Source organism: Phytophthora cinnamomi (genome assembly GCF_018691715.1).
Source record: "Phytophthora cinnamomi strain GKB4 chromosome Unknown Contig7, whole genome shotgun sequence".
Taxonomy (NCBI): domain Eukaryota; phylum Oomycota; class Peronosporomycetes; order Peronosporales; family Peronosporaceae; genus Phytophthora; species Phytophthora cinnamomi.
This window is the reverse complement of record NW_027150940.1, coordinates 296610-323560: the sequence shown is the minus strand read 5'-3', so window position 1 is coordinate 323560 and position 26951 is coordinate 296610. Positions and strand designations below refer to the sequence as shown.

Below are 26951 nucleotides of genomic sequence, written 5' to 3'. Positions count from 1 at the left end.
TGAAGTGGACCACCACAGTGAGTGGTCCACACATACCCAAAGATCCTATTGGTAGAAAGCAGCATCTTTCTACCAATCAGAGACATGCATATTAGCGGGGCTCTGACAGCCAGCCGCTGCCAACCCTTTCATAGATGATAAACAGTTTTTAGCAGATTTTAGAGGAAGATCAATTTACAAGCAATACAGTTCTCATTTTACCTTAAACTTGCTACTTGGAGTCTTGTCTAAGTTAACTTATATTTGTGTATTCAAATATAATTAACCTAAGTAATTACTAAGTACTTACGCTTCCTCCTACACGTTGCGCAACGTGTAAGCTAAAGTAGTGAGTCAAGTTAGACCCACTACACATCGACTTAGCCAAAATGACTGAAAGGCACAATACAACAGCATAAAAATAAGCTACAAACATATGGTAGGATAAGTATTCTTTGGCCGGACACCCGGCCCCTATCATTAGCTGTTGCACTTGTTCCATCCAATCAGCAGTTATTTTTTTACAACTTGTGGATCGGCTGCGGCATTTCAACCAATCCTCACGGTTTAGGGGTATGTTTGTTGTGTGCCGACTTATTTCCGGAAAAAGTTGGAATTTTCCTTTTCGCGCACATAAGTATCTATACAAAACTTCATATATTTAGTGTCCTTTTCAGATAAATCTACTATGTACCGGACGAAACATCCCCAAGGATAGTGTGCATGCAATACTAAAGATAGAATCCCAACGTAGAAACTTCTATAGTCACTCTAAAAATCACACCAAGACGGAGAGGAGATGCAGCGAGCGTCCTGTGGTCTCGATACCCCGGCAGGCACAATTGACCAAGAATTAACCGCAGAAAAGTGTTTAGGGAGTTCCTCTCCTCGACAGGACTGTCAAAATCAGTGTTAGATAGCATGCATAGTTCGATAGCTAGCGGTGTTAGCCTTCCCACTCAAAACTTGTACTCTTTGCTAACAGCTTTTTCAATATTCCTACAGACTAAAACAAGCCACAGGGCCCGTGCTGCGGATGGTTTGCTTGCCCAGGCGACTGCTCTAGGCTACTTTTCTCAAATTGTAAATCTTCTCCGTGAGCGCTACCCAACTTCTCTGTCTGACTCGAAACGCATCGGGCAAATACACGACAAAATGGTCAGCGCAATTGAAGAACGAAATTTACGTGCTAATGTGCAGAAGAGTGATGCGCCTGGATGCAAGATTGATGATCTTTGTGCACTTCAGGGACACCTAGTCATACACGCGGACGTTGCCGCCGGGCTAAAAGTGTGCACTACCCAGCTCTATTAACTATGATGTGGCACACATTCGGCCGTGCTATCGATACTTGCTTCGCCCGAAAGCAGCAGTTGACGATCGCGGCGTCAGGAGAGCTCTTTTTAAATATTTCGCGTGTTAAGACCTCAATAGTTCAAGGTGTATCGATTTACAACTCACCTGTGCGATGGCGGCAATGTATGCTGCATGCCTTCGGAATACTCTTCGTGTGCTATGATCAACCCTCTGAATATTTATTTCCATTAGTGCCCCGATTTGCTGACCCTGACCTCCCTGGCGGCCGCACGTACTCCCAGGAAGAAGCTGTCATCTATTGGGAAAGCTTAGAGGAGGCCAACGATGAAGTGGCTAAACACCTCTCAAGAAAGAACGCAAACGACCAAGTGTAGCCAGCTATATTACCGTAATCCGTGTCACCGTTGCCAAAATGGTTCCTGCTGTAGCCCAGGCTATGACGAGTCACTCTCTTCGGCGCGGCGCTGCAGCGTACGCTAATGCCTGCCCAAAACCTGCCGTCCAGTGGATATCAACGAGGGGTGCGTGGCTGTTGGAGTCGCTGACGAAGGCCTTTGCCTACATTGGGACGACAACACGTGAGGACCAATGCGTAGGCAAGATGTTAACAGGGTACGAGGCACCAGACGTACCTGTGGCAACTCCGACTGTTGGCGATCTACAGCATCGTCTCTCTGCGGTCGAGTTTGGTCAAGTTATTACCCTGCGTGACGAGTTGTACCAACACGTCCTTGGCTCTCCGCACGCACAATACAATGTAGCTGTGGACGTTGTTGACGCCACCTTCGCTGCCCTCTTGATGCACCTAAAGACCGTCCTTGACGCTGCGCACAGTTCCCCGACTGGCTCAACTGTACAACTCACGTAATATGAGTACCAGCTGCATCGCTCGATCGCGGGCACAAACGCTCGTCTTGGCTGCCATATCAGCACCACCTCGTGCTGCGAATGGGGCGAGCACCTCACCGCCCGCTGGCGCGCAACAAACCACGCACAAGTTATTAAAACAGTCAGTGGGGGCGACACGCTGCTTGCATCGACAATGGAGAACATACTGAAGCAGTTAGTGCAGATAAATGAGCGACTTGTGCGTCTAGAAGACGCCAAACCAATGGCAGCTATACTCCCTGCTGCTGCGAATACCACCTCTGTCAGCACGACTGATCCAGCTCCGCTACCTGCTCCAGCTACTTCTTCCACGCTCGCTGGTTGCGTCTTTAACTGGTACACAAACAAAATATGAGAAACCGTGAAGGGTAAGAAAGAACAGAATAAGCGAGCGGATGCAAAAGCAGCAGTCAATATCATGCTTGTACTGTACCAAACACCTTGCACAATCACCGCGCCACCGCATCGGTCGAACGTCGACGCGTACCAAGCGTGGAAGCGCGATCTATGGGAGCTCGCCCTCTCTCTCGACCGCGCTGTGAACGAGCGTCTCCGCAGCTACGACGGCAAGAGGCCGACGACAAAATCCTCCTCGCTTCGCAAGCGCTGGCGAGCGTTACGGGCGTCACACCCGGAAGCGTACGGAGTGCTCACGGCACAGTATCTAACGCTGAAGGCGAATGGCTCAATCTCCGACGCATACACACCTGCATCATACCAGTGGACGGCCAACGACGTAGCTTAACCATGTTCCTATGCGCAGAATCACCACACTCCACACATACCATAGCACATACAAACCATATACATATCACAAATTAACCAAACTAAGATGCTGGAGGCCGGGTTCGAACCGGCGACCTGGAAGCGAAGCTTCCTGCTCTTCCTCTGAGCTGCACCAGCGTTGGAGATGGGTGGGGATCGTACCTCACGGGGGACACCACGCCCGCGGCGTTGGTTGGGCTGCAATCCACCGCGCTGCTGCGCTCCGCAGCGCTTCCCACCGGGCCGCTGCTAGCCGCTATCCGCTGGGCCACCGTCCTCCGCGCCGCTGTCCGCCGCGCTGCTGTCCTCCGCCGGGCCGCCGCGCTGCCTACCGGGTCGCTGCTCGCCGCTATCCGCTGTGCTGCTGTCCGTCGTCCCGCTGTCGTACGCATCGCTGTCCGCTGCCGCTTGCCGAAGAATGCCGAATGGACGCGTGGAGAGGATCTGCAATTTTCAATTAAGTGCGATTGCTATCCGTATTCACTGCAGTCCGGAATGAATAAATGGACGCTGATTGGTGTGGTTTTTGTGTAGGCACACAAGTGTAACTACATTTAGGCTTTCCAGATTCCGGTCCGGAATCTGTCAATTACTGTAGTAGGTCTGAGCGAAACGCTGCTAGGGAAGCCGGCGCTTCCTGGCAAGTCCCTCAGTCTATTGAGTTCGAGTACGAAAAATTTGATCTAATCCACTACTCGGCTCGGTCCGTCGGCTGGCAGTAGTTCCCTAACTGCTCTGTTGTTTGCGCATCGCGTCGTGTGCGATGCCCGCTGAGTGCGAAGAAGCTCGCTACTGTAACCCCCCACCACACTGCCTTCCCAAGCCTTGACCACTCTCTAGACCTCCTTAGCTTGTCATGGTGCGCTGGCCACGTCATTGATGACTTCCTTCATACCTTGCTCCTACCATCTTTATTCACATGCTGCACGAATTTCTGATCCTTTGTGTCCACTGCATACTGCTTCAGCAACACCGGAATGTCTTTGCGTAACTGTTGGGTCGGCTCCCACGAGTCTTCGATCGACTCGAGGCATCTCCAGGTAACTAACACTTCAGAGTCCTTCGTTTCGCGGCTCCAGCGGTAGTCATTTAACTTGGACACCGTCGGCACCATGCCTGGGGCACCAATGTGCTCGCTGAGATCCCCCGTGCCTTCTAATGAGCAGTCCGCGTAAAAATTAAGTCGCGACGGGTGGACGTCCATTTCTTTGTGGGTGAGGCTCGCTCCTACTGCGTTTCCGCAGTTTCACCAAATTCAAACGCACAAATGGATCTTGGTTTCCGGCCCACCGAGAAACCGTATCCGCCCATACATTCGACTTCCTGTCGATGTGTTCGATCTTGTAGTGATACTCAATTGACTTCGTCGCCCACATCAGGAGCTTGCCTCGAATGTGATTCTCCACTTCCTGCCCTGGCGCGAACACGCAGGTCAGGTTACGATGGTCACAATAAAGCCTAAAGCTGTTCGGGCGGAGCAACAAGTAGCTAAGCTTGTCACATGCGCACACAATGGGGTAAGCTTCCATCTCTATTATGCTCCAGTTGCGCTGTGATCCAGTGAACGTGCCACTCAAACAGATAAACATCTCGTGTGCTTGTTCCGACACGTTGCCAGTGTTATCAATATTCTTCAACCGTCCTTTGGATGAGCCAACGTCACACTTCGTGATAACATCTCTTTCATTTCGTCGAAAGCTTCGCGCTCTGTAGCGCTCAGCTCAATCGCAACACCTGTCGCTACCCGCTTCGTTCGCGTAGAAGCACGCGACAGTGTGTCGTCCAGCGCGTATTGCAGCGGTCGATCCACTCTTGCGTAGTCGATGAGTGAGTCTCTCATCCAATTTGTAGCGCACAGAAATTGTTGCACGTCGCCTGCTGACCGCGGGTACGGCATGTCCTGCAACGCACTAATACGTTTCGGGTCATGGCTCACTCCATTTCCATTTATCAGTTTGCCACACTACCGAACCTCCCGTTCAAACAGACTAGACTTCTTCGGGCTGAGCTTAAACCCGAAGAAGTCGAGTTACTCGAATAGCCGTTCTAGCTTCACGAGGTAGGTGCCGACGTTGTGTGCGCACAGGATAAGGTCGTCGATCCAGACGAGTAAATCCTTATGTAGAAGCTACTTCGGGCACTTTTGGACCGTCGACTGGTAAAATAACGCGGCATCCATACAACCTTGGGGTACGCGGCACGGCGTACACACTTTGCGGTGCGTCATGGAAGAGAGCCACTCCTGACCCTCCTTGGCCAATGCACGCTGCAAATATACTTTAATAAAATCAAACAGACCGTAAAACATGGCTCCTTTCACACTTTTGAGGTCAACGTGCAGGTCGGGCATCACCCCAACAATCGCTTCAATGTCGACGTCTTGGCGGAACTCACCACTGACATTGCGCACAGGAAGTGCGGGACAAGCCCATCGGCGTTCCGTGTTCTCGAATACCCAGCCCAACCGTGCTAGTTCATCATTGAACTCGTCCATGAACTTGCGAATCTCGGACGGGTACTTCCTAGCCTTGCACGGTAGTGTAGTGGGTCTAACTTGACTCACTACTTTAGCTTACACGTTGCGCAACGTGTATGAGGAAGCGTAAGTACTTAGTAATTACTTAGGTTAATTATATTTGAATACACAAATATAAGTTAACTTAGACAAGGCTCCAAGTAGCTAGTTTAAGGTAAAATGAGAACTGTATTGTTTGTAAATTGATCTTCCTCTAAAATCTGCTAAAACTGTTTGTCATCTATGAAAGGGTTGGCAGCGGCTGGCTGTCAGAGCCCCGCTAATATGCATACTCTGATTGGTAGAAAGATGCTGCTTTCTACCAATAGGATCTTTGGTATGTGTGGACCACTCATTGTGGTGGTCCACTTCAATGTATCCATCGGTGTGTCTTACACCAATGTGAGGAAGTATCCAAAACGTTTAACAGATAACCTATCTGTTAAATTCACAAGTGGCTTGCAGCCACTTGTACGTGTAACCCCGTTACACCATCCCCTAGGTTAGACGCGCGGGGTCCCCGCACGTCAATCTTTGAATTGACCATTCGTCAATTCTCCGCGTTTGAGAAGAAATCCGCGCTCATTCAACGATGAGCGCGCCTCAGAAGAAGTCCGCAAAGTCGATGGGGAGTCATCTCCATCGACGACTACTCGAACGCCAGAAGGCGAAGTACGGTGACGTCGTCGACTTCGACGACGACGATGAAGACATGGAGGGCGAGGAGGACTCGCCCTCAAAGCGTAAAGGACTCAGTGTCGAGCGAGTCGCTCGACCCTCACGCCAAGAACGTTCGCCCGCGTGAAGGGGACGAATCGGACGCTTCGAGTTCGAAGCGTTCGCGTACTGAGAGTGATACCCCACTCGCTTCTGCTGGGGCTCTCAGTACTCCGCGCGCTGCTGCTGCAGCGCGTGATATTAAAGCTCAAGGCTCTCCGCGCGCTGCGCCTGCAGCGCGCGATCCATGGATGCCGTCCGCGTCCGAGATCGCGGACCGGTTTGGGAACTCGGTACCTCCGAATGAGGTGCCGCTGTACGTATGCAGCGCCATCAAAGATGACGCTGTGGTTGCCGAGCTGCACTTTGATGCGGAAACGCATCAAAGGCGCGATACTACATCGGACTCTTTCATGAGCTCCGATGGTTTCAAAGCAAGAAGACCTCTTCTCGCAGCAAAGTGCCCGAATGGCAGGCACTTTGTCAAAGCTGGAACGCCTTTGTTGAGAACTTCAACAAGAGGCCGAGTGCTTACCGTGATCGGATTAAGCAAGCGCGTGATCGCTTCGAGACGTACTCGAAGCGTGGAAAGCTGGAGCAACTTCATGTTGCTGCTGAGGAGGTAAATGTGCCGTGCGCTGTGCCCGAGGGCTTTCAGTGCACGAAGTGCTTCAGGCGCGGTCCGCTTGAGCGACCGCGACCTGAACGGGTACACGTCGTTCCGTGTGCCCGAAAGTCTCAGAGCTCCGTGCTAAGTTCTTAGCACGTGAGGGTTCGGGCGCTGGCGATGATCGCAGCGCTCGCTCTACTTCCGCTGTGCCAGTGCGTACTGCTCCTCGTACGCCCTCACCATTTCCGGAACGTCCTCCAGCAAGACGTTCCGCGGCTCCCATGTATCTCGATGGGGAGGAAATCCTCTCCAACGAATACGAAAACGAGCCCCTTGAGGGTTCGTTTTCGGGATACTATGGTCAACAATCCGCTCAACAATCCAGCGGGTTGAGCCGCGGGCGTCACGGATCGGCGGTGGCGGGGTGAGAACACGCCCGGGTATGATCAGCCCCGGGCTGATCAGTATGCGCCTCTCCACGACCGGGTGACCGTCGTGGAGCGTCTGCAGGTGCTGAGTTCGCCGCCCTAAAACAGGAGCTGGCGAACCAGAAGGCCCAAGTCGCGGCGGTCTCGCAGACCGCCTCGAATATCCAGGTCGAGCTGGGGACCCAGATGAAGGTTGCTCCAGCGCGTCCGCGCGCTGGAGGAGAGGTTGCTCGTCGCCGAGGCCAAGTCTCCGCTTCTGCCTCGGCTCCTGCCGAGGCTTCGGGTCAGCCGAGCTAGATGGCTCGTGCTGCCGGTATGGCTTCAGCCGTCCGACGTAAAAGGTCGGATGGAGGCGCATGCTAGACGGTATGTCTAGCGTGTATGCGTTGCCGTGCCGTGCCAACACAGTGAACGGCCCGATGTAGCGCGGAGCAAGCTTGCTTGCTCCGAAATCCGAAACTGCATGTCTAGGCAGGTTTTGTGTAGCTAACAAAACTAATGAACCAACTTTAAATTCATTTGTGTTGCCTCTGCCCGCATTGTCTGCGTTCAGCTTCTGTTGATCAACAGAAGCTGCTATTGTGTCTTGGACAAACCGAATCACGGCTTGTCTTTTGGTGATGAAACTGATTGCATCCGAGCTGAAGTCATTCAGCTCGCTCTCCGCTAGAGGCCCGGCCTCTGCGTGGTTCTTTGCGGTGTCTGCGCCCTGCGCAGACTCATGTGGTTTGTCCATTGTTGCAGCTGACACTGTGCAAGTGTCAGCGGTTTTCTGCGGCTGCTGTATTGCAGTCGTAGATCCTCCCCCACTTAAAGTGGGAGCCATCACTCCGAGTAAACTCGGTAGACGTGGATGCCGCATGGCATTCACGTAGAACGGTGTATGCCCTGTCGAGGCATGCACTGAGTTATTGATGGCAAACTCTGCCATCGGTAAGCACTCGCTCCAGTAGTGGAACGAGTGAGCGTAGCTCTTCAACATATCGACGAGCACGCGATTCACGCGCTCGGTTTGACCGTCCGTCTGCGGATGATCCGCAGTCGACATGGAAAGCTGGCTCCCAAGAAGTGTAAACACTTCTTGCCACAGGTGCGCTGTGAAGCGCGGTCTCTGTCCGACACGATGTCGGTCGGCATGCCATGGTGTTTGAACACCATGTCGACGAGCAACGGGCCGTCTGCTTCGCGGTCACCTCTGCTGGTACCGCAGCAAGATGTACCATCTTGCTGAAACGGTCTACAAAGACCACAACACCGGTGTTCCCTCCGCTGTCCGGGGAAGACCAAAGATGAAGTCCAAAGACATGGACTTCCAACACTCCGACGGAGTCGGTAGTGATTGTAATGGAGCCTGCGCAAACGGCGCAGGCTTCACGCGTTGGCATACCTCGCAAGCACGGATGTACTTGCGCACCCACTTATACTGGTGGTGCCAGTAGAAGTCGCGCGTGAGAAGGACGTAAGTCTTCACGTCCGAGATGTCCCGCAGTCGGGGCATCATGATACTCGTACATGATCCTGAGTCGCAGGTCATGGTCATTTGGCACGACAACGCGATCCGCGTTGTCGTCGACTGCGTTGTAGAGTAGCAGTCCGTCGTGCACACGAAAGCGGTGTGCACGCGCTCGAAGGTGCTTGGGCAGCTTCTGACGGGACTTGTCAGAAGGCGCTGTGCCATAGGCCAGCAAGAGCTTCGCGTCCGCGTCGTGCGCGTACGCGGCCTTCACATCATCCAACAGAGATGATGTGGGTTTGCTCGATCGCATGGCGTCAATGGCATTGACGTCAACAGCTTCTGCATAGTCCGGCCGACGTGATAACGCGTCGGCCACCACGTTCAATCTTCCGGGTTTGTATTCGACCCGGAAGTTATACTCCGCAAAGAATGAGAGCCATCTCGCCATTCTTTGTGAAATGTGGCGACTTCACTGCGGTGCGCAGTGAAGCATGGTCGGTGTAGACCACAAATGGTCTACTCCCAAGCAAGTACACTCGGAACTTTGCGAGTGCATACTTCATGGCAAGGAGTTCCTTGTCATGCACCGGATAGTTGCGCTCAGCTGGCTTCAGCTGACGCGATTGGTAGACGACACGATCACGGCCCTCGTGATCGTGCTGCATAACGCGCATCCGATCGCGAAATCGGATGCGTCACACACTACGTGAAATGGGCGATCTTGGTCAGCCACTGCCAAGATCGGCGCCTCAGTCAAGCCCCGCTTGACTGCATCGAATGCTTTTGGCAATCGGGTGTCTAATCCCACAGCTTCTTTCTTAAGAAGCTGTGACAGCGGGCGGATCTTGCCCGCATAATCCTCCACGTACTTGCACAAGTATGTGGCTGCCAAGGAACTGCCTCAGTTCCTTGACACTTGAAGGCGTTGGCCATTCATTTATCACTCTGACCTTTTCCGGGTCAGGGCGAACACCATTCTTCCCTACGAGACACCCGAGGACGGGTATCTCGCTCGCCCCGAAGATACACTTCTTCAGGTTCGCGTAGAGCTTATGCTTTCGCATAAGCTCAAGTAGCTTCCGGAGATGCACCCTGTGCATCTCTACGTCGAGCTTCCTGTCCACAGCCCGGCTGTGGATGAACACATCATCGAAGTAGCTCGGTGCGAAGTCGCGCACCGAGCGCAACAAGTGCGTCACGCACCTGTTGAAAGTCGCAGGGGCATTCTTAAGCCCCTGTGGCATTACTAGCCATTCCCAGAGCATGCCGCTTGGCGCGGTCACTGCCGTGAGGGATATCGCTCGCGCATTAGGATTTGATAAAATCCATCTCGCAAGTCGAGAGCACTGTAAACGGTGCTCCCGGCCATCGAATCGATGATAACATCTTTCGCGGTATCGGTGTCTGCGTTGGTACCGTCGCATCGTTCAGCTTGTTGTAGGCATGAACGATGCGCCATCCGCCCTGTGGCTTCTTGACACAGAACGTCGGAGCACTGTGCGGGGACTTTGATTCCCGCACTTGTCTGTTTTACGACGACTTTCAAAGAAGTCGTCGATCGCTTTCATTTGCTCTCGCGGCAGTGGCCACTGCCGCGTGACACAGTACTGTGCCCGGCACGAGATCAATCTCGTGCTGAATGCCCTTATCCTGCGGAAGCTCCGCAGGAATCTCTTCCGGGAGTACGTCTTTGTACTCCCTCAACAATTGTAATGGGGACTCGACTTCAGCGAGTCCCAACCTTGTTCCTCGAAGCGCTCTCGCTTGTCTTCGCACTGAGAGTGTCTTCACTCAGTGGTACTTCCCATGAAGAGCTGCTCAGCTCTTCGCTCGCTCGCCGTTCTTTCGCTGTCCGAAAGAACGCAGACTTGCTCGATGCGTCCATCGTGCAAGTCGCGCGTGAAGCGATTCCAGCTCATGGCTGAAGCGAAGTCAACTCCGACGCCGTCGTCGGAGGACTAGCGAGTTCCATGTCACGATACTGGAAACCGGTATCGGTGCGCGTCAAGACGCTTAGCGTCTTGACATTCGGCGTCACCGCCGCAGTCCGCCCAGCAGACTGCTCTTGTTGCGTCTCGGTCCCGGACGAGACTTGCGCAGCGTTTTCGCTTGCGCCGTTCTTGTTGTGCGGAGCCCGGCTCCGCACAGTTGTTCTTCTTGTCCAGGCCCGGCCGTGGACAGTCGTTCGCCGGCGGACCCTGTCCGCGGGCGCGCGGTATCAAGCCCGGCTTGACCGCGTTTTCCTTCGTGCAGCCCGGCTGCACGGTAATGTGTCCTTCGCCGGCAGACCCTGTCTGCGGGCGCGCGATATCAAGCCCGGCTTGATCGCATGGCGCTTCGTCGTGCAGCCCGGCTGCACGACAGCATGCAATTGCGTCAGTGCGGTACGTTTGCAACCGTCCGCACTGTTTGCAGCGTCAACTCCCGGAGTTGACACGCCTTGTCACCTCGACGCCATTCATTGGCGGAGCCCTCATGACTGAGGGTGCGTCGGCTCCCGGAGCCGACGCGTCGTTGTCGACCTGACCGCTTCGGGTCAGGGACTGTCCCTTACACGCTTGAACGTGGGTGTTGGTTCCCGGAACCAACATATCTTTTCCGACGTCGGCAGCATTGCCGACGTGGTCCACTTGTGCGCGCCCTCGCGCACTTCCTGGCACTCCGGGACAGCAGCATGAAGCGCTGTCTCGATTGAGAGCCGCGCGCACCTGCTGGTGCGCGCGCTGCGTAACAGGGCCATCGCTCTCTGTTCCGCTGTCGCGTCCGAAGCGCACGAGCGTGCGCTTCTTCCAGTCTATTACCGGATCATGCCGTGCAAGCCACGGCATGCCCATTACTACGTCGAATTTATCGTCCAGGTCCAGGACGATAAAGTGTTCGACAAACACTCGTTGTTTGTACGAGAAGCGCACGTTCACGACGCGCTTCTCGGTCTTCACGATGGCACCTGTTGCCAGTCGTACCTCCAGAAGACTTCGAGGTGTATCTACCTCCTCGAAGTCAAGTCTTGACAGCTTCGTAGTCGAACAAAGTTGTTCGACGCGCCTGAGTCTACCAATGCTCGAAGAGAGTCACTCGCTCTTTGAGTAAACCTTCAAGATGACTAGGTTTGGCCTGTCATCTTGTTTCTTGCAGTGAGAGCTGGTCTCACTGGGGCTGCAGTCTCAGTGTCGCGTGCCCGATGTCGGCACGCGCGACTGCATTACCAGTAGGGCGCCCCGCGCCTACTGGATGTTCGCGTTTGTTATCCGCGGCGATGCCTAGCATCGCCACGACGGCCACCCCAGGGCATGGGAGCTGTACACTCCCGTGCAGTGACCGATCCTTCCGCAGCGGAAGCATCGCACGTTACCCTGCTGCTGGTAACCAGCAGTTGTTGCATTCGAGAGGTCCATTGGTTCTGGACCTCCCGTCTCGCTACCGGGCGCGGTTGCGGCCTCGGTACGTTTACATGGAGTTTAGCCTGCCGCAGGCTAAACTCTTCTTGCATGGCAAGAGTTATTGCAGCTTCGAGAGTACTGTACTCTCGGAAGAGATAGGTCTTCACAGGCCCATCTCTAAGCCCTTTCATGAACGTGACGACCTTGGTCGCCTCGTCAATCGATTAGTCACGATATTTGATACCAAATATCGTGCGCGCTGCGCGTAAGCATGGACGTCATGCTTACCTGCTGAAGGTCGAGGAACTCCGCCCTCGACCGGAACTCGTTTGCGGGGCTCAAACGCTTGTTTGAGCTCCTCTTGAATACTTCGTACGTGCTGAAGCACGTAGGATCGGAGAGTCGGCGTCCATACGCCCAACTCCTTGCGCGTCCGCCAAGGCAGGACATGGCGAACGCGACCTTCGACAGCGGGTCGACGATGCGTCGAGCCGCTATGGCTGTGTCGAGTTCGACAAGCCATCGGAGGAGAGGCTCGCCCTCTCTTCCCACGTAATTGCTTACGCTCAACTTTAATGGTTGAGCACGCGGTGTCGTCCCTGACGACGCCGTCACTGAGGAAGCAGCGTCACGCTGCTCCTTCATGATGAACCCCAGAGCAACACCATGTTGCTCCGTCGGCGACAGCGTACGCAGCATTGTAGCTATCGCCGCTTCTCCAATGACTGTTGACAGTCGTTGGAGGCCTCCCACTCTGGGTCAGACAGGTGGGGCAGTCAGCGCGTGCAACATGCGTTGCAGGCGTGTTGAGCTTCCATGGGCACCTCCGTGCTCATGTGGTTTCGGCTCCGCGTTCGTACACCGCGTACGAACGTCAAGCAGTCGGTCGTTGGACGGACTACAAAGTGCTACCAGGTACTTTAGCTTACACGTTGCGCAACGTGTATGAGGAAGCGTAAGTACTTAGTAATTACTTAGGTTAATTATATTTGAATACACAAATATAAGTTAACTTAGACAAGGCCCAAGTAGCAGTTTAAGGTAAATGAGAACTGTATTGTTTGTAAATTGATCTTCCTCTAAAAGCTGCTAAAACTGTTTATCATCTATGAAAGGGTTGGCAGCGGCTGGCTGTCAGAGCCCCGCTAATATGCATGTCTGATTGGTAGAAAGATGCTGCTTTCTACCAATAGGATCTTTAGTATGTGGACCACTCATTGTGGTGGTCCACTTCAATGTATCCATCGGTGTGTCTTACACCAATGTGAGGAAGTATCCAAAACGTTTAACAGATAACCTATCTGTTAAATTCACAAGTGGCTTGCAGCCACTTGTACGTGTAACCCCGTTACAGGTAGAGTTCAGCACCGGCCTTGAGCCGGATCTTCATCGGAGGCACGCGAACTGGAGGATAATCACCTGGTCGGCGTCTCCAAAGGTCGAACCGCGTATCAATCCTACGGTGCGCGGGCGCCAATTCCTCCGGGAAACCCTTCTCCACAGCACGCGCAATCATTTTCTCCACCGCAGTCAGCACCTCGTCACCCAACTCAACACTTGAGCCAATCTACGGTTCATCCATTCACCATCTCGTTCATCTCGCATTGCATTAGGCACTAGCATGTCCAACTGCCTCAACACCTCTATCCCTAACATGGTCAACAGGTCGTTGCCAAAAAGGAACTCGGTAAAGTCACCAGGAATTGCAAGGATCTCAACTGGCTTGATGATCCGGAAACTGTAATGGGGTTACACGTACAAGTGGCTACAAGCTACTTGTGAATTTAACTGATAGGATATCTGTTAAAAGTTTTAGATACTTCCTTACCTTGGTGTAAGCCACACCAATGGATACATTGAAGTGGGCCACCAAAATGAGTGGTCCACACCTACCCAAAGATCCTATTGGTAGAAAGAGCATCTTTCTACCAATCAGAGACATGCATATTAGCGGGGCTCTGACAGCCAGCCGCTGTCAACCCCTTTCATAGATGATAAACAGTTTTAGCAGATTTAGGAGGAAGATCAATTTACAAACAATACCGTTCTCATTTTACCTAATCTAAGTCACTTGGAGTCTTATCTGATTTAAATTATATTTGTGTATTCAAATATAATTAACTCAAGTAATTACTAAGTACTTACGCTTCTTCATACCACGTAGCGCAACGAGTAAGCAAAAGTAGTGAGTCAAGTTAGACCCACTACAGAAACTGCCCGCAGCTGTAGTCAATTTGAGATACAAGTTAGAAGTCATTTCCACTCTAATTGCTTTCCATCAGCACCTTTGCATACGAGTGATTTCTTCAGCCTCACCACTCGTTCTGCCTCCGGACATGCCTTCCTAAATTGTTCATGCACCATCATGATCGTTCCAGACCTGTCTGCGCCGCTGTTAGCACAGAGAGTTGAAAGACGTTTACGGTCTTCCTTGGTAGGGGTTGGGCATAATGGGGCCCTCCACAGTGAAAACAGCCAGCCTTCGATACTGCTTTTGGATCCGTTCGGTTTTTCTTGTTTTTATCGTCTGTGCTCACTGCAGTCGACTGCATAACCTTCCTTTGTTGTTTGTTCGACTCCTGTTGTTGTTCAGTGTGTCTGCGCTTGTTCTTCCGAAATTGCTGAGACTGCTCTTTGAATTTCTACTTACGAGTCGAAATCTTTTCTCGCGCCAGCGCCCGACGCTCGGTAGCCTCGTCCAGCGCCTGCTGACAAATGGGGTTGTACAATTTCACAACCTTGCTCTGTGCTCCTGGGAAGCAGTAGTCAATTTCATTCTTCACTTCATGCTTAGCGTGGATGGCAGCGAGCCACGAGCAACTCCAACTTCTTCTTCGAGCCTTTCTCCTCCTCGAGTAACCTCGTGAATCTATACGTCTTGATCAACGTGTTGCATGACATGAAGTAGCTGGTTACTCGCGCGGTGATGTCTTTGTTGTTCATGTCCATGCGTAGCTCCTTGTGGAACAGTTCGTCGAGCGGCGGCAACACTTGGTTCTGGTAGCTGCCAGTGATCACCATTCAGTCAGGTCGTCCTTCATGACGCCTCAATTCACCTCACACAGCGTCTACAGCAGACCACCATCGAACGAGTTCTTGACGCGCTTCAGTACCACCTCAATTTCCTCCTTGCAGGGTACTTTCACGGGGGGATTTAAGTCTGGAATAAATCCATTAAGTAGTTTCAATGTAACGATTAATGAACATGTTTTTTGTTGTTGACAAAAACAGTGTGTTTTATAGGCCTTGATCGCTGGGCAGGGTTGCTCACGATATCATTGTTACTTATTTTCATCTCCACAAGCAATAAGTAGCGGCGAGAGACCTTCAGGACCAGCAACTGAATAAGGTGAAGTGATAAGACAGCAAAAAAATAACTAGTCGGATCAACGAGTGGGATCACGTTGGCAGCGAAAGGTACCTAGTTCATCACCGCATCCATCGTCGTGACGTCCCAGTACTTGCTGTTTACCTTCAAAAACAGCAGCATATCAAGCATCAGCGGCGACAAATGGTTCCTCTCGTACCGAAGCACCATTCGCGCCATGCTGAACACCCGTTCAGCTGCGTTCGACGTCGGCCGGATGACATTCAGCCAAACATACGCGCTTGCTTCGTCTTGAACCTTCCTGCGCTTCAAAATCCTGTCCGCGAAGCCCACCTTGGTTGTCTCCTTGGTCGCGTCGGCGGCTGCGCGCGCTTCCCTTTCAAAAGGTCTTAGGGCAGCCTTTTCCGCCCAAGAAAGCTGCTTCACTCGTCCTCCAAGGACTTTAACCACGCCGTCCTCGAAGTCAGGAGCAGCGACAATATCAGCGTTCGGGCTGCGAAACTCAAAGATATTAGCAGTAGGAACAAAACATCAAACATAGTGAATTCACACTAACCAAGATAGTGACGGAGGCTTGGCTTTACCTTCAGCATTCCATCGAGCAGGTCGCGCGCAACCAAGAGGTTGAGCTACTCGGATTGCAACTTCATCGACACAGACTCAATATCGGCCAACTCAACCAACAACGCTTCCAATCTCCGGTTTGCAGCTGGCGAAGGCATAAACTCAGCGAGGTCCTCGATATCCGAGCTAATAATTCGCGCAGCTCGAAGTAGCGCGCGAGCATAGCGAAAGTGGAACCCCTCCTAGTTTCCTGGCGCAGCTTCGGCCTGCGAGACGTTTTCAACCTTCATCAAAAATAGTATTAAGATAAATTCAACTACAAAATTGCAACAATGCGTACCGCAACGGGGCGGCTTGAGTCAACGTCCGAAGCCATTTCATGAGCGACTAAACTTGTTCCAGCTCGGCTTCATGTGGTTCGAGCAGCGTCCGAACCGCAAGATTCAGACGATGGCTGGTGCAGCCAACCAGCGCTACGCCCATTAGGCAAGCGAGCCGCTTGTCCACCGCACAATTATCTCCAACCAAAAAATACAGTTAGACAGTTCTTTATATAAAAAAGGTAGAAAAGCAGCCAGCGCGACTCCGCGTCGAACCGACCAGAAGAGTCGACTACAATCGGAGCCAGAGAAAGCAGTGGGTGTTGTGGAGGGCGTGTCGTAACACGCGAAGACACCAAGGTAGTGCTCCGTTCTGTGAGACCACGCGTCCAGCAGTAGCCCGAAATTGCCAGGCATCTCGTCGCCGATATTATTCTCCAGCGCCTTGGTGACGCCCTCCACGTTGGCCCGAAGTGTGTTGCGACACACTGAGGGTAACTTGGTGTACCTAACACAAAGAAACCAAAGCGTAGAAAAATATGGTTACTTCCAAAATACAGTATTTGAGCGAATTGAGACTAATACGAACCTGCGCGTGGACTCCATTTCAACAAATGAAAGGAAAGGGAGGTTTCCGTTAACAACTCACTCGAGCCAGGCATACCGGTTAGACGCCTTCTGGCGAACCCACGACAAAAACGAGTCCGTGGCGGCGATGCAAGCTCCATCTCCAGCTCGAATCGCGGGTGATCCGACTTCACGTGGGACACCAAACTGGTGTACCCTGTCTTTGGGGTGTGCTTCCGAGTCTTGCCACATGCCTTGCAAATTTGGAGCCCGGTCAGGTCTCCATCTTCAGTTAGTTAGGCTTTGAAGAAGAACGTCGCAATCTGGTTGGGGGTGAACTTGCAGTTGGGGCGTTGAGGGGCAGACAGAGATTCGGACATGGGGCCGGTCTGGAGGTTGAGGTTGCTGAAGACTCTTAGCACTGTAGATGCAAAATGCAAAATGCAAAATGACCTCGAGACGGTTGAGTCAATGCACCAGCGGCCAGCAGAAATCTATTGCTTATCCTGTGGGGTCAGAATCGTTGGTCCTCGTTGACCCAATAAATGTTGTGTACCCAAAGACCAAAATCCGTAAATGAATTTTATGATTGTAGCACTATCAATAAATAAAATATTTACGTAAACACTGTAAATATATTTTCAGCAAATATACTTGTGAGCACCCTGCTGCTGGGTGCCTTTCATAAATGTTTTAAACGACTGCCATATATGCAGCAAATTAGGCGAGGCATATGCCGGTCATAAATCACAGAAGGCTCGGATATGGAGCTGATAAACTGCCCTACTCTTAAAAGTATGTCGTGTATCCATCACAAACTATTTGTATACATTAAATCGATCATCACTCTGCCATCACTTAGGCGACTTATCGCCTGGCATGTATCTTCCTGCCTACAACTTGAAGTTGAGCTTACTTTTGAAATAGCCTCGTGCGAAGACCCCAGATCAAAGGTCGGTAATGTGACTAGGTTCTGTTGGTTGTCGACTAACATGTGCGCTGTTCTGAAACCGACGGGATGGCTCACTTGACGCGCTCTACTGCCGACTGGCGGCTGCGCTGCATTAAAGACCCCTCCAGCAACGAGAACACCTCGGCAAACGTCCTCCCGTCTCTACAGCGGTGAAGACGCCTCCAGCGCTGCGGGTACGGTGACGCCTCCATGACCGTCCCCAGGACGGGCCAACACTGGACCAAGCATGTCACGAACCCACCATCAAGTCAGGCCCCAGAGACGGCGCCTCTACGGACTGCATGGGCGAGCGCCAGCCTAACAACCTCGTCCCGCGTGCTCCTGGTGCCTGTGACGAAAGCGGAATGAAGCCACCCATTGTACATTGCATTTCGGAGTTTGTAGCAGAAGGTTGCTGCACCTGCAATACATAAGGGAGCAACAAGGTTTAGGATCATTCTCGTACCAAAGCGATAAATACATATGCACTGTGCTTCAACTCTCTGTATACCCCGAAGATCTTGACGTCAATGAATCCGATTTTGAACTTGAGCAGCGACTCACGGGCTTCGACTAGCTCCGCCAGATCCACTTGGCGCGAATGCGATGGTAGGATAACCCGAGCTGGATCATAACTGTCGAGCGCCTTGGCCAGCGCCTCCTCACCGCGGCGCTGGTTGTGCGACAGTGTGGTCGGAGGCACGCCGAACAACATGCAGAGCGTGCTCTGTTCCATGGAACCTACGTGGTAGCACAACACCATACCGAGAATCTGGTGGTAGTACCGCAGCTTTGGAGGGCGGCCACACGATTCCTTCATGAGGATGTGGTAGAAGCCGACGAACCTCCGCAGCATCTACTAGGACCTGGGCTTCAACACACGTATACATTATAACTTACTTCGCAACAATAACTGAATCAATCGAAGTACCTTGTGAGACTCGTCGTGTCGACGACGTTGGTGTCGCCGCCGTAGCGGTACGGCATCATCCACGCCAAGCTGCACATCGCGTCTAGGCACTGCGTCGTCAAGTAGTGGCGGCTTCGCATGGCGATCCGCTCCGCCGCCTCCATCAAGAAATGGTATACCTCACACGGAGCCTCACCCACCGTCTTCGCCTGCTTCAGGAAGGCCTTGGTCAACATCAGCAGGACGTCCGTGCTTTCTCTAGGCATCTTCGACCACTTGTGCCCAACGGCTTGAATTCAAAGGTAAGGAGACTAGAAGAAGGCGGCACACGTGTAGCCGCTGCGATGACCGGGTCAAAGTGACGAGTACACTTTGCAATAGAGCAGCTATCAGATTGAGGACAGTACGAATAGGACGTAGACTGTGGCAATAAGTCAATTTTGGTGCCGGATTCGAGCGATAAGGCGACATATATCTTTTTAAAGACCGACTTATTTGCAGCATATAAGGCTGTCGTTTAATGCATTTATGAAAAGCACCCACTGCCAACCCAGCTTGACAACGTTCCAAAGGATTACTACCAACTTAAGTACTACGTCTAGTCAGCCGCCAACCACCAGCTGCAAGAAGAACGCTGTTTCGTGCTACGTGCCTCTGCGACCAGCACCAGCAAGGCCCAGGGAGCCGCGTGGTGCGTCTCGCTCCCGTCAGGAGCACCAAGTGATGTCCATCGCGTACAACGTCGCGGTACCTCCCACTGGCAGTAGCAACGATAACTCAAGAGCTGCTCGACGCTGCCCGCTAGCCGCAAGAATAACAAGGCCCTCGTTAAAGCGCCTTCGAGTGGAGCACCTTCCACACCTTTGCGCACCTTCAACGTAGAAGTTGTGCACCATCGTGCACTTCCAGCCCCTTTGAGCACCTTCAAAATGAAGGTGCGCAACATTTAGATGAACGGCGGCACTACTCGAATATTTGCAATAATGTGGTTGGCGCTAAAACGTGAACCAGTTAGCACACGTTGACGCTGGCGGGGATCAGCATAGTGTTGATTCATTTGGCAATTCCCCACGGTCCGACACAGTGTTGTGCAAGACAAAGAATTGTCAATTAGAACTATGAGTTCTCGTTCGCTGACCTGCTACGTCTAGCTTATTTATGCACGCCACGCTATGCATATCAATGCTAAACAGCCACTCAACTCCATCCTGTGGTAGTGGAAACGCCACGTTTTGTGGAGCACACAAAACCTAATTGGAACAGTGTACCAGAGCCGCCTAAATGAGGAATCGACTGTACTACTCGGCTGCGTGGATAAATTGCACCAGTCAGCCGAGTTCACCGAGCAAACGCGCGCCAGAGACTCACCAAACGCGGCTACGTGGGCGAGAGAGTACCTGGAGCTAAGAACTAACCGGCATCGACTGTAGGACACGCACCAAGTCCACCGCCGAGTCTTGGAGGACGCTCAGCCGAGTGCAAGGCGAGTTTCGGCGACTAACGGCACCATGTACCGTCCGGATAAGACAACACTGGCCAAGGGTACAGTATTCCGTCTGGATACTAGTTTCGTGAGCTCAAGGGTCGCTCGCCGAGTTACCCAGACCGATTATCTAGCCCAGCCGAGTTCAAGCGTTGTAGCGAGGGTGAAGGGTCGGCCGAGATCCGAAACCACTCGATTTCACTTGGTATTTGTATTGGACCTTAGAAATAGTGGAGGGGCCCTTTCCGAGAGCCCGGAAGAACAATCAGAGCAGGGTTTTCTAGGCCCACCACTCGTGTGTACGTCACCGCAAGCCGCTGCGCGGGTCGGATTATGCCTGCCCTCGGTACCCGAGAGGCATGGATTGTAGGGTAAGCCTATCGATACACATATTTGAAGCATTTTGAGGGGCGGTATTTTTATGTTCTTACCGAGGTTTTACGAGATGTGTATGTATGGGCATCGATTAATCGGTCATGGGGGCGCTGGTGAGCGAGAGGAGGTACTCGGCGGATTTCTTCTCCTGCTTCCTGCTGCTGCTGCCAGCGACACAGAGTACGAGACAGTCTCCTTCTTGAATAGATACGGCGTAGTACCCAAGCCTTGGTTCTCCGGCTTGCTGCTAGCGGGCAGCAGCGAGAGATTCCTGTGTTCTTCGACACCCCTTAATGCACCTTCGGGTTGCGCACCTTTGCGCATCTTCGATAAACTTACAGACCTAATCACTTTTTTCACAGATGAGGTGACCGAAGTCACAACCGCAACCACGGTCCTGGAGAACCCAACCGATATATAAGCGTCGCATTCCCCGATTCTCCGCTTCGAGGTCAGGTAGGTTCGAAGTTGCGCATCATTTTCACGTGATAGATCCAGTTTAAATTAGATAACCCTGCGCTGGGATGCTGACAAGCGTCATGCCAGGGAAAGGGAAGTACCAGTGCAAGAACTAGCGGGACGGAAAACGAAAGCAAATGCGCAGGCGACGTAGTTGGTGACAGCTACGCTTTTCTAACACGAATATCGAATACGTAGGCCGAGGCGATAGAAGTGTGACACCGTCAGCAACTGGTCAAGTGACCGAGGGCCAGCGTCATAGAAGGCAACTCCTCCGAGGAGGAGACGTTCCTGCAAAAGTCAGACAATATTACTGATCCACGGAATCAGACTAGCAAGAACAAGAAGAACTAGGACTACAATACAACAGCGTAAGTAGGGCTTTAGAAACGTGTGAAGTGGCGTTATGTTGTAATGTTTTGTGTTTGGGATCACATCAAGCCAAACAACTGGGTGGCAATTTTGCGAGCGAGCTTGATGAACTGTCCGGCGGGCTTGGTCCGTACTGTTTCAACATCGTGAAACAATAATGGAATCGAGCCTACATATCAGGAAAAAGCTTTACATGGCATTATTCCACTCGCGATGCGGTCGACCTGTACCTTCTTCATGTAGTGGCATCGATACTGTATGGTGGGATACAGCCCCTCGTACATGCAACTGCTTATTTGACGTGTCAAGTTGCTTACCGTGTCAACACATATTCGGGGTGATAAGCACAGGAATGCCTCGATCTTTAAAGTTGCGCAACATCAGGCTCGTTGGTCAATGAAAGTGGTGGTGACAAATTATCCCATTCTGGCTAAAGATTTAACTAAGCTGGCTCGTATGGGTGAGGTGCACGTGGCGAGGGACCTACCAGTTCGTTTGAATTCCGCAAAAAGGCGGATTGGATATGTAAAATTCAAACGAAGCGAAACGTGTGCTCATCCAGTACTTTCGGGGGGTGAAAAATACAAAGTTGTTCTCGCTGAACTGTTCCCAGAAATTGACGCAATGCAGCACCTTCCAACTAACCAGTTCTACAAATGCTTCTCTGAAATGCGAAGTTCTATTGACGCTTTCAAGAAAACTGGGAATTTATTGCTTCCGGTGATGTCGAAATGATAACACTAATAAGGACATTGAGAGTGGGGTTTTGAGTGATGACGACGTTATGAAGTTGAAGCGTCCCTAGACCCATCACCGACTGGTGAGTTTACGTTGCACACCCTGAAAGCTAAATGGCCTGGCTGCAGAGGTTTGGGAGTTCTGGCTAGTTGATCATTGATCGCAGTGAACGCAACTTGAACTTACGGTCTCTGATGCATCCCAGAAAGTACTGGGGTTTTCAGTAGAATTCAATATCCAAGAATCTACAACAGTGTAAGGTGATTTGGTGGGGGCATGGGGCATCAAAATCACACAGTAGGTTCATTCGACGACAGAAGTTGCGCCACACTGTGTCTACGACACAAAACGTAGCAACACGAAGACTGATCCTGCTTGAGCCGGAACCGTCTTGTATGTAGAAGTAATTACACTGCTTTCTTCTACTCGCGTAACATCAACATCAAGTGTGACCACGAAGAACACGCTTCGGCTAGCCTCTGTACTGCAGTACGTGTATCACCCTATTGATGTGGGAGCTCGTCTTGTGTCGGTAACGTATTTTTCTCATAAGCGACGCGTCAGTGAAATGATAGATCGGTTCCTGGTGCTGTTCTCCGAGTCGTTTTTGCAGTCTCGGAAGTCGCTGTTCTGGCCACTGATGGCGGGTTCACGAGATAATGGTGCTGCTGTATCTTAGTGCGACAAGTTACTGATTAATTTATTGTAGGAAATACACGCATGTAGTTCGGCAGATATATATTGCGCGGGACGCCATCCGCCGTTATGAGGACGATCTCGAGTAGTTTCCAAGATATTGGAGCCTTCGTAACAGTGTTATTGTTGTGCTGCCGCTTTGCAGTATCGATTGTCGCACTAAAAACGATGTATTACGTGGTGGACCCTCTTAATACAGAGTGTAATGAAATTGACCTCTCGGTGTACTGAATGATTATGCTCACATAGTTGTTCCTGTGTATTTGCGAGAGTTGAAGCATTGGATTCCCCAGATTATCAGTCGTTCAGTATACGCAACGCTGATGCCCCATTTAAGTTCTTCTCTACGAATCACTTAGCGCTGCTCCGAGTTTGAAATTGCTGCGAGTTAAATGGAAGCCATACACGTTACTTCTTCTTCACGGTTCGCAAGCTCGTGGTGCAAAACGTGATGCGGGACGGGGAGAGGTTAATAATCCGGGCTCAAGTGGGTGTGATGAGATCAACCGGAACCATACCCATCGAAAGAGAACAATGTGAATCATAGAAATAACGGTTTGGGCTCTACTAATGTGACACACCGTGAGATCGGTGTCTTCTCCCCATCTGTGGAGGAAGAGGTGATTAAACACCCACACCAGCGTGATCAAGTGATTTGTGGTGTAGTATGTCTGGCCCAAGCTTACAATCACGTCACCGTCGACACTACCTATTTTAAGCAGAAGAAGACAACGGGGCGGCGATTTTCAGGTGATACGCCTCTCCATCATGTTGGCAGCTTTTGCACGACTGTGATGAAGCCCAACATTGCTATCGATGCAAAGTTTAGCGACGATCTTGAAGTGTTAGCGACCGACAAGAACATCAAAAGGTTATTCAAAGCGTCACCCCTTAGAGAGGCAAAACTTGTGTTAACTGTGGTGCTGTGCCACGCACAAAATCGTCCATAGCAAAACCCACGAAAATAGCCAAGCAAGTCGGCTCTCTAGCTCTCTTGGCTTGCGCTGAGTTGCACGAAGCGGTTCGGCCCTTCCAGGACAAGAAGTGGCTCGCCTCCGCCGAGACCAAGTACCCCAAGTAAGTCAAATCATGGAAATCAACTGAGCTGCCTGCCTCTTGGTTCAGAAATCCTATGCCCTCCACCATAGGATGGACGACGGCACGCGAGCGCTTTTAGCGGTCGCCGGGGCGGAAGCAACCCGACTTGAAGAGTAACGGCACCCGGGCTGTCATCTTTTGCGCGAGCACATCCTTTTTTTTCAAACGATTTACATTAATGCTTACATTGACCCCCCCCCCCCTCCCTATTACGATAAGTCTAGAGACGATTACCCGGTGGTGAAGGGTTAACCCTTTCACTACTCGGGCAAATCGATCTTGCTAATAGGTCCGCAGTGGACCGCTAACGTGCCCTTCCCTTCAGTGCACGTAGATTGGCCAAAATGACGCTCCCTACTACTCGCACTAAGGCTAACAAGATCGTAGCGGTTCCGTAAGAGAACATCCACATCACCGTACCGTGACGCCCAAAACAATTTTAGTTTGCATGTGAGGGACGTATGCGAGTTTGGCTGTTTTTTCTACTACTATATTTGTTCGTGAGCTCCGTGGCAATAAGCTCCGCTAACTGATCAACGACACCGTAACCAAATACATCTAAATTGAACGCAACGCATAGCGTGGTTTAGAGCTAGTTATCTTGTACTACTGATCAGGTGTCTTCACTACGCGACTTCACCAAAGAGGCTCGCTTCCGCTGCTGAGGCTGATATTGAGGCTTTCACATGCCCCCCCCCCCCCCCCCCCCCCCCCCCCCCCCCAGCACCGTCGTTTCCGCGATCCACTCAGCTCTAGCTTTCGATATCGTTCGCGCTGCTGTACCGGGTAGTATGGTCGAACTCACATGACTACATCAGGACACAACCATCTAGATCGGACTCAACGGTGAGCGTCGCCTGCTAGGTAACGCGAGGGTTCCCAGCCTACTACTAATGATGCCTTTGCTGTATCGTTCCCATTCGCAAGGCGCTTCGCCACAGCAACTACAAACCCGAACAGAGATCAAAACGTTTTGGTCGGAAAAGCTTTTCCTAGGTCAAACTGACGTCGATTAAACGGTGGCTCGCAATTGGTTTGAAATTATTCGTGCCGCTTCCAGGTTCACGCCCCTGGAGGTGTACCTTTGGAGCGCCGAGTGCAGGATCCACTGCGCCATAGCAGGTGGTTGCTGGTCCTGGTGCAACAAACGTTTGCTATCATCGCTGTGCCGGGGGGGCAGAAGCTTAGGCGAGATCAGCACTAGAACAAAGGCCCGCTCCGGGGCGAGGACATACACACCTTCAAAGATGGACGTGTATGGTGCCCACGTTATGGTGTAGTTAGTTGGGAACTCTGTATGCTTACTGCATTGTGCACTGCCGCGTCTGGAGATGCCACCGCACAAACGCGTCTAAAGAAGAACAATCCGATCACATACATCAGTCAGCTAGAACTAGCATAGGCAGGTGAGAACGGCGAGAATACAATTCCTGAAAGTGTAATTCAGGGCGCCTATTTGCTTCTCCATACTCAGCGGAAGGGTGACCTCTGACGTCTTGGAGAGCGAGTCATCCTTAGGTAGAAATAAAGCTGCAAGAGTGCGCACTTGATTTGCCGTAGGGCGCTTCTCTGGTGCGTGGATGCCAACATCCGAAGCCTGCTGCCGATGATCTCCTTGCGGTACTGCTGCCACTCAGGGGGAGCATCACCGCAGTAGCAGCACTTTTTTTTTTTTTTGGGGGGGGTTGCTGTGACCATGCGCTCTGTTTCAAACTTTCAAACTGAGGGCTGTTCCGTGAAACGTATCGTAAGGCGCAGCAGGGGTGCTATGTGGTGTAAGTTGAAATAAATCGCATTCTTACACTACAAACGGAGTGCATTTTCGCAATTCTCGTCATCGCTTAGTTGGTGGACTACGTCTACAATGTCTTGTGCAGGTGGAGGGACAAATACAGGTGCTTGATGGAAGGAAGGGCATATCGGGCACAACGGTAAGCCCAGTGGACGTCTACCAAAACCTAACAAATCACCCGACATAGTTGCAGCAGATATGGCGGGGCATAACGGAGCATAGATCTCGCGGGACGTAGAAATCGTCTCGATAAACTCGCCTACCCCTAGCTTTATGCTGTGAACCCATCTTAATCGATAATCTTGAAGTTTATATTGCCTATGCGGACCTTCACTCCTAGACGCTGTAGCCATCATATATCTTTGCACCGCCCCGAGCCTTCAACAGCTCACTTTCGAAAATCGTCGGCTGATTAACAAGACGTCAACTTCAACGAAAGGTACGAGCACGCGTAAGTGTGTTGGTCGAAGCCATGCTCACGATACCTCTACAGTCAGGACCACGACTCACTCATCCACGTACTGCCACGTCCACTGCATTCAAGACTCCTCCAGCGACGAGGAGAACACGCCGCCGAATGTGCAGCGCGGCGGTAGCGAGGCCAAGTCGAGCGCCGTGAAGACAACGCCCGTGGAGAGAACTCCGCCACGGGTAGACTCGCAGTACGGCATTCGCTTGCCGAAGGTGGTCACGAACCCAGCTCCGCCCGAGTCGGCGACGGGCAACATCTCACCGTCGCTGCCGCCCACGCGGAACCCGCTAAGCCCGACGACATTATCACCTGTGCTGCTCGAGGCGCCACCGTCACCGCTTCCACGCCCACGGCCAAGGCCACTGCTTCGCGAGCACCGTCGCTGGCGGCAAGACCGTCGAGCCTCTGTGGACCCGTACCCGCGCCGCCGAGACCAGCCGCCAACGTCACCGACGGTGAACCCAAGTGGTCTCATGTGAATGAGTCCTGGTCCTGCTCCTCGCTCTGGACCTCCTCGCGATGCTCGGCATCGTGAACAGTATGTTCGGGCGCAGTGGCCATTGCGCGTGGCCCATCTAAGAGAGCTGTTTAACCCGCTTGGCACCGCTTTCCCGGTGGTCCCCCACTTCGGCTGGTGTGTCTGCCCCACTCCATGCCGAGTGGGGACCTGCCGAAACTCGTTGATGTAGTTGTACTGCAACATGGGATGCTGCCCGTATGATGGCAAGTGTGGAAACGGGCTGGAGGAGTCGCCGAAGGTGCGCTTGGCG

General features: G+C 52.1%; 2 protein-coding genes across 2 annotated transcripts; both read right to left on the bottom strand.

Annotated features, from left to right (window-relative positions):
- Positions 1–15476: 15476 nt before the first annotated feature.
- IUM83_11001 (Tripartite motif-containing protein 66) lies at positions 15477–16873 on the bottom strand (the record flags this gene model as incomplete). Its single annotated transcript, XM_067935534.1, has 3 exons — positions 15477–15876; positions 16548–16775; positions 16857–16873. The coding sequence occupies 3 exons, from the start codon at positions 16871–16873 to the stop codon at positions 15477–15479; spliced, it is 645 nt and encodes a 214-aa protein (XP_067798722.1).
- A 9375-nt stretch (positions 16874–26248) lies between these two features.
- On the bottom strand, positions 26249–26656 carry IUM83_11000 (uncharacterized protein; the record flags this gene model as incomplete). Its single annotated transcript, XM_067935533.1, has 1 exon — positions 26249–26656. One exon carries the CDS (start codon positions 26654–26656, stop codon positions 26249–26251), a length of 408 nt encoding a protein of 135 aa, XP_067798879.1.
- Between the last annotated feature and the right edge of the window lie 295 nt (positions 26657–26951).